This window comes from Gossypium raimondii, chromosome 5, assembly GCF_025698545.1.
Source record: "Gossypium raimondii isolate GPD5lz chromosome 5, ASM2569854v1, whole genome shotgun sequence".
Lineage (NCBI taxonomy): Eukaryota > Viridiplantae > Streptophyta > Magnoliopsida > Malvales > Malvaceae > Gossypium > Gossypium raimondii.
In genome coordinates this window covers 17,377,983-17,385,594 of record NC_068569.1, presented here as the reverse complement: position 1 = coordinate 17,385,594, position 7,612 = coordinate 17,377,983, and the positions used below count along the sequence as shown (strand labels likewise).

Here is a 7,612-nt window from a genome sequence, read left to right as displayed (position 1 = left end):
GCCAAGCCTCCAACTTCACATGTAAGTAAATTACCGTGTTGTTAATTTGGATTATATTACTAAAGTAGTGCCCTTGTTTTTTGTAAGGAGAAAAAGGGAGTTGGAAAATGAAAGACCATAGAGAAAAAGAAAGGAAACGAGTTCTGGACTTTTGGGACCATTTTTAACTTGGAATGAGATGTTTAAGTGCCCAAAAAACAAAACATGAAATATGGGTATAGCTTTTATTTGCAAAGAAGAAGAATAAGAAAGAAGAGAATAATTGTATGATGTTGTACATGCCTCAACTTGTCTTCCTAGTTTCAACCTTGACAAGGATGCTTCGAAAGCATGCATCTATGCCCTTCCAAATCCATCGTTTTCCTTTCCTTTCCCTTTTCTTTTTTTGCCCATCTTTCTTCTATAATATTCCCTTTATAATTTATTTTCTCTTTGTTTCCCCTCATTTGAGATAATTAATGCTTTTTTCAATTTAAACAAATGTGTAGTGTGGAACACTTTTTTTTTTTTTTTTCCGAATGGAAGAATGTAATATTTGGAGGTGAAAGAAATGAAAATTTGCTGGATTTTTACAAAGACCATGGATTTGACTTTACGGTTTGTCATTTTAACATGAGGCAAAAAGGTAGGGTGCAACATGAAGTAACATGGCCCCATTTGGATTCAATGTAACTTTCTATATTTTCCACTATGCTTGCATGTTAGAATTTATGGTTACATTATGTGCTTAAAAAAATGGGAGGGGGAGGGGGGACACGTAATTTCTAAAGAGTTTCAACATGGTTTGATAAGTTCAATTAATGCCCAATAATTTTCTTTAACACTTTCAAACAACTAAAATCTAGTAATCTCTTTGAATGAAGTAGAAGGTCTCACAGTTGGAACCCCAACAGCATTTATTTTGAAGTAGTGAATGCCGGCAGATAATGTAAAAGAAATGGGGTAGTAATGAAAAGGTCCGTAAATTGAGTTGAGAGAGCAACTCATTTGTCTCCACCCTTTTTTACGATATGAAAAACATCAATGGTTTAACGCCGAATGAAGAGGCTGTCTTGTCTATGTTTGGGATGAAATATAAAGTGTGTTTTTCCTGAAGTGATGCAACATGTTATAGGTATGAGATTAGAGATGCTCAATCATGGATTTTAGAAGCTGTGGGTTTCTTTTGCTATTTCTTTCCAAACATAACATTAACATATGCTTTATGTATGGTCTTTTTGGGTGCAAATGTTTTAATTTACTGCCTTTTGGATATGTTATGCATACTTCCGCTTCGGTGTTAAATATAACTAAATTATGTTAGTAAAAGGAAATTATATAAAAAATATGTAAGAAATCCGTCTCGGATGTTGAGAAAATTTTTTTGAACAATGGACATGGAGTTGTTATTATAATTCCGTTCTGTTTTGCTCCACTATATGAAGTTACCATTTTGTTCTTACATATATTAATTGTTAAAAGAGTAAAAATGTAATAACGTGTTAAGAAAAATTCATATATTTTATGTTTAATTATTTGTTGAATAATTGTGTTTAAACATTCACTTGTTTCTAAAATGTTTAAAAATTATAGGAAAAATAAGTAGCAAAAATTAAATTAAAATGGAGCGAAGTGAGATAGGGATGGATGGATCTAACATCCATAGAAGTGGTAGAGCCTAAAATCTATAGAGATGATAGTGATTTTAAGATTAAACATCTATAATGGAGTGAGTGAAGCAGGGTGTATCAATTATAAAGTGGTGATGGATTTAGCAACACCCGCTTTTGTCCCAGTCCCATTACTATCTTTAATTAAAATGATGAATTTTTATTAATTTTATTTAAAAAATATAGAAATAAAAAAATATCCTAATAACCAACTTAATCATAAATTATATTCATACCATAAATATGGAATTACGTGACAAGTTAAACAAACATAAATTTAATTATAAAAAAGGCAACAAGTAAGCTAAATGTATAATAATATTAAAATAAAATAAAAACCACTTTCTTAAAACCTTTCAGCATAGACACTTAGGATTGAAATAATAAAAGTAATGTGCGGTGTTCGAATTGAAGCATGTTTTAAAAATTTCATGAAAGAGGCTGTGGTTAGAAATTTGTAGAAATTTAAGAAGGGATGTCCGGAGAAGAGAGTTGAGGCTGAGGGGGGAATTTTATTTGTGGCGACTGTCACGTGGCATTGCATATTGAGTGAATGAGTTCATGCAGCCCACCCCATCTTGGCCTTCTAACTTTATGAAGAGAGAGAATGGTGAATGGAAACCGCCAGCGGACTTTGCAAGGCAAACTTCTTTTTTGAATGAATTACATTTTCTGCAATTTTCTTCTACTTCAACCATCTGATTAACATATGAAAAAAAAGCAAGCACCAAGTACTATAAAAAACTCAAACTTCTGCATATGGATGGTTTCGAAATTACAGATAAACCCTTCCTTTTATCTGTCAGAAGAAGAAATCACTTTGCTGTCTGAAACTTTTCAAGGATAATTCCTCAAGTGAGGAAATTATTAAGGCAACTTAGGTGGTAAACTTTATTTTTTAGGCTTAGATATTTAAGGTGTGAAAAAAGAATTATCTTTAATTTGCTTCAACAATAATAGGAGTAGCCTTACTCCTCAGGTTTTCTTATCCCTAATAAATAAAAGCAGATGTTTTTCTTTTTTCTCTCCTTATTATGTCTAAAGATATATAGAGAGACACTTGTGTTTAGGACTAGCTTTGTCCGCTTAGTTTTCGCCTTGCCTCGCCTACTTTATCTCTCTCTCTCTCTCTCTCTCTCTCTCTCTCTCTCTGTCTCCAATTATTTTGTCTTTATTCCCTTTAAACATCAACTCTTTAAACGTAAACTAGTCTGGTTTTGAGTCTGAGCTAAAGCTTAAACCATAATATCTATGAACCAGACACTTGAAATGAGCATCTTGCACCTCACAAGCTCCTGTCTTGAGTATTAATAATAACCCAATGCTTCATTTCTTGAATCTTGAGTTTGTGTTGTAGGTTGGATTGAGGGGGGCGGGGTGTGTCTTTCTAAATGGATTTTGGGGTGGTGGGTTTGGAAGGGTTTGTGGGTTCAGATACTGCAACCACTACTACTACTACGACGACGACTGCTGGTTTTACCAGTCTTGCTGCAGATCCTGAGGCAAAGCAGAAATGGTACGGTTCCGGGTTCCTCAAGCAAGAGAGATCCGGCAATAATGAGGACGACTGGAGGAGTTTGAAACTGGCCAAATTTGATGATTTTTCGACCTCCAAGGCAGCGTTGCACAACCACAGAAATACTTTACTTAGATCCAATTTCTCTATCTTCTCTGACGGACAACACCAGCAACAACAAATGCTGAGCTTTTCTGCTCCCAAATCAGACGCTCTTTCCGTTGATACAGCCTCTCAAAGTGTCGCATTCCCTTACTTTCAACTCACATCACCTGCTTACACTAGAAACACAGGTATATCACTATATATATACACATGTATATATGTTGACAGCAACGCTAAGATTCTAACATCATTACCCTATTCATCATCATTTGAGGAAATTACGGAAAAGGAAATAAAATGGTTTTGACCTCTTGGCTGGTGCATATTCTTGTGACTTGTAGCAAAGACTAGACATGCTTTCTCTTGTTTTTCTTGTTTGATTCCATGGTTCTGGTGAAGGGTCTTTTCATGAAAATCTGTGAGAGGTCTTTGTTTTAAGTCTTGTCAATAAAAAAAAGTGAGGTTCTCTATTTTTATTTTCATCTGCCTGTTCTATGAGATAAATATTTTTGGTAATAAATCAAACAGTGATTATGAGAACAAAAGAAGAAACCCAAAAAGGTTCATCCTTGATTGTTTTTGGGTTCTTACCTGTTCCCATTGCACTGCTTTGAAAACCTTGAAATTCTGGCTTTTCTGCCCTCATTTTTATTTTATTTTTGTTTCAATATGTTTTGCTTAACCTTCATTTATTTTCTTCCTGGATTTGTACAACAGGCTACAACACTGGAGGATTTAATGGTGCAAACATGCATGGGGTGTTAGCAGGAGGTAGAGGACCATTCACCCCATCTCAATGGATGGAGCTGGAACACCAGGCTTTGATCTACAAATACATAACTTCAAATGTGCTTATCCCATCTAATCTTCTCATTCCTATAAGAAAATCCCTTGATTCTGCTAATTTCTCTTTGTTCTCCGGTGGACTCCTCAGACCCAATACATGTAAGTTGTCTCTTCAAAAAGGAAACATTTTTCTAAGAACTTTTCCATAATGTCCATATAATTTCCATGCTTGATGCAAAAGTAGAAGCAAACAGACCTTCCTCTCTCCCTCTCTCATAAAGATTTGGGAATGGGAAGGGGGGAGGGGAGGCACGAGTTAGTGCTGCACTTTACTTTCTGTTCTTATTGGCAAAGAAGTACTTTCTGGGGTTTTCATTGTCTTTTTTGTTTCCCTTTTTTATTTTTATTTTTTATTTTTTTAATTTCCACCCTTAATAGAGAGAAACACTGTTCAACTAAGCCAAAACAATGCACCACACACGCGCTACTTGATTGCATAATCTGTTTGAAGCAAGCATCACTGTCAGGACATTTCAAATTTCAACTATAGCTCATTGCCACATTTGTTTTGGTCCCATGTCCGACAAGGCAACTTCTCCCCTGCCTTTGTTAAAGTAAAACAGTGTGTATATTATTTTTTTCCAAATCAAAAGAAAAAAAAATCAATGGTAAAAACCTGAAAGCTCAAAGCTATATCAAAACACAAGAGTAACAGATAGGGCCTTGGCATGCATGCTTAAGCCTGCATCTTCTACTTTAATATTTCTGGAATGTTTTGTTTTGAAGTTATAATTTGAAATTTATTGACCTTTTTTTAATGATGTTCAAACAGTGGGTTGGGGGGCTTTTCATCTTGGGTTCTCGAATAACACTGACCCAGAGCCAGGGCGGTGTCGTAGAACAGATGGAAAGAAATGGCGGTGTTCAAGAGATGCGGTTGCCGACCAGAAGTACTGCGAGCGGCATATGAACAGGGGACGCCATCGTTCAAGAAAGCCTGTGGAAGGCCAATCCGGCCATTCCGCCGCAGCCATCGCCCCCACCAAACTGATGCCTACTGTCTCCTCTTCAGCATCAGTGTTAGGGCCAACCGGTGGCAGCGGCGAATCCAACAGCCTCGCCATTGCACAACAGCAGTTCAAGCATTCGCAGCCTGCTACTGCATCTAATCTTTCTGCGGCAGCTACACTGAACAGGTGACAGAATTATCCCCTCACCATTGCTTCCTTCCTTGTTTGTAAGCTATAGGGAAGGTTCTTTCAACAGGTTGTTTAATACCCTGTTACTTAAAAACTTGCCATTAATGGATTCTAATTCCGTTGATGATTGTGGATCTTTCAGCTACACTGTTATAGCATTTATCCTGGAATGGTAGGGTGCCTGCCTTCTGCCCATATGTTCTTATCGCTTTGGCTATATAAAATTAATAATAATTGTAGAATCTACTTATCTTCTGCCATCCTTGACAGTGACCGGTCTTACTAGTTATTATTAGGGAAGGTTCTTTCAACAGGTTGTTCAATACCCTGTTACTTAAAAACTTGTCATTAATGGATTCTAATTCCATTGATGATTGTTGATCTTTCAGGTTGCTTCTGAGTAAAGACACAGTGGGTGATACTGCACCAGGACTCACCATGACATCCGTGACCGGTGACTTAAAATCAAAAGAAAACCCTTTCTTGATCCCAAAGCAGCAGAACTCATATGAACATCACTCAAGAACTGAGTTTGGACTTGTTTCCTCTGACTCACTCCTTAACCCTTCTCATAAAAGCTCTGCCTTGATTAAGTGCAGAAACTTTACTAGTCAAGAAACTGAATCTCAGCATTCCCTTCGCCAGTTCATGGACGAGTGTTCTAAAACCCAGTCTGATCGTTCAGCCATTTCCTGGCCAGAAATTGATGTTCAATCAGATAGGACCCAACTCTCCATATCAGTACCCATGGCTGCCTCTGATTACATTTCTTTTACTTCCTCTACTAACAATGATAAAGTAACACTATCCCCTCTCAGATTGTCACGTGAGTTCGATCCCATTCACATGGGATTGGGTGTGGGCAGTGTTATTAATGACTCAAACCAGAGGCAAGCAAATTGGATTCCTATCTCTTGGGAGGCATCCATGGGTGGTCCTCTTGGCGAGGTATTGCATAGTACTAACAGCAGCACAGGTGAGTGTAAGAGCTCGTCGGCACTTAACCTCATGACAGAGGGCTGGGATAGTAGTCCTCGGTTAGGATCATCACCTACCGGTGTCTTACAAAAGACTTCCTTCGGTTCTCTTTCTAATAGCAGTGCGGGAAGCAGTCCAACAGCTGAGCACAACAAGACACATGAAGGTGCTAGTCTTTGCAATAACCTCCTTGGTTCAGCCCTTGTTCAGTCTTCCTCTCTGCCTGCTTCTTGAATCCACTTCACTAGGTTGTGGGAGGAGAAAAATGGAGAAATGGAAGCATGGATTTTTATATCTATTGACAAACATGGAACAATTAATTATGAAAGCAATATTATTATGTTTATCTTTTTTTACATTTTGTAATTTGTACTTTCTAGCCATGCTTTGTTCCTAGAAATTAGAGATTAAACGCAGTTTGTCTAAAATTGTGGTTTGAAACTTCAAAATTTTTTATTTTCAGCGTTACATGCAATGTGTGGTACGACTTGTTTTGGCAACACAGTAGTTCTATTGGTTACTTGTAATTATGCTCTTGAAAATGTTTATGTATCTTTGAGTTTAAATAATTCAGAAGGTTCTTAGAACATGAAATTTATTTAATTTAAAAAATGGCAAGAATGGGTCCATCTTTTAAGGTCATGAAGAAAGAAAGCAACTCACAAGTAAACTGTTGTGCCAAAGTTTACCACTCAGCAACCACAGTAAAATGGTACTTTTCCAACAAAGTTTCAAGCAAAGCCTGGATGTGACTTTCCATGAAAATTTTTCACTTTGCAAGTTGGCAACTACCCTACAATCTATATACAACAGTGCTCTGCAGATGATGAGGATCAAATACTCTTTTCATCTGTGATTGCGGATATAGAACATAGAGACTGCAATTCCCACAATAATCTGCACATAATCATGTTAAGCATCTGATGTTCTTACATATGATTTACACATTTTCTGCTTGGAACCTCATGTCAGTTCTCATCACAGAGACAATTCTTAATCTGGCAAATATCTAATGTTATCAAAATTTGTTAGGCCTCCATGATTATAAAAGCTTTCCCTCAAAACGCATTTCCTCCAATAACCTAACCAAGCATGGTTCTTTATTGTCTCATGACTGCAGTTCTACTGTGTCTCAGACAATAACTATTCATGGAAAACAACCATACAATACGAATACAAACATTAGAACAACACCTTTGGTAGATGAGATATGAAGAGTATATAAATGTTGGTTTTGTAACTGAGACAATAGGTCGATCAGACAGAAGTTTACTACATACCGTCGTTTGCAATGCACGTTTTCTTTTCTTTTTTCTTTTTTTATATTTCCTTCTAGTGTGAGAAAATCCATTAATTTTTCACCCGTTTACTGAGATGAA

General features: G+C 36.7%; 1 protein-coding gene across 1 annotated transcript; it reads left to right on the top strand.

The window, feature by feature from the left end:
• The first annotated feature begins 2,712 nt into the window (after positions 1-2,712).
• On the top strand, positions 2,713-6,733 carry LOC105769370 (growth-regulating factor 1). The gene is made up of 4 exons (XM_012589968.2): positions 2,713-3,458; positions 3,988-4,215; positions 4,889-5,252; positions 5,645-6,733. The coding sequence occupies exons 1-4, from the start codon at positions 3,041-3,043 to the stop codon at positions 6,465-6,467; spliced, it is 1,833 nt and encodes a 610-aa protein (XP_012445422.1). The 5' UTR covers positions 2,713-3,040; the 3' UTR covers positions 6,468-6,733.
• The last annotated feature ends 879 nt before the right edge of the window (positions 6,734-7,612 follow it).

Bases quoted from the DNA above. Each gene is read 5' to 3' on its own strand.
- LOC105769370 (XM_012589968.2), top strand. From the start codon at position 3,041: ATGGATTTTGGGGTGGTGGGTTTGGAAGGGTTTGTGGGTTCAGATACT. The intron at 3,459-3,987 runs GTATATCACTAT...TTTGTACAACAG, and splicing joins TGCTTACACTAGAAACACAG to GCTACAACACTGGAGGATTT. The intron at 5,253-5,644 runs GTGACAGAATTA...TTGATCTTTCAG, and splicing joins GCGGCAGCTACACTGAACAG to GTTGCTTCTGAGTAAAGACA.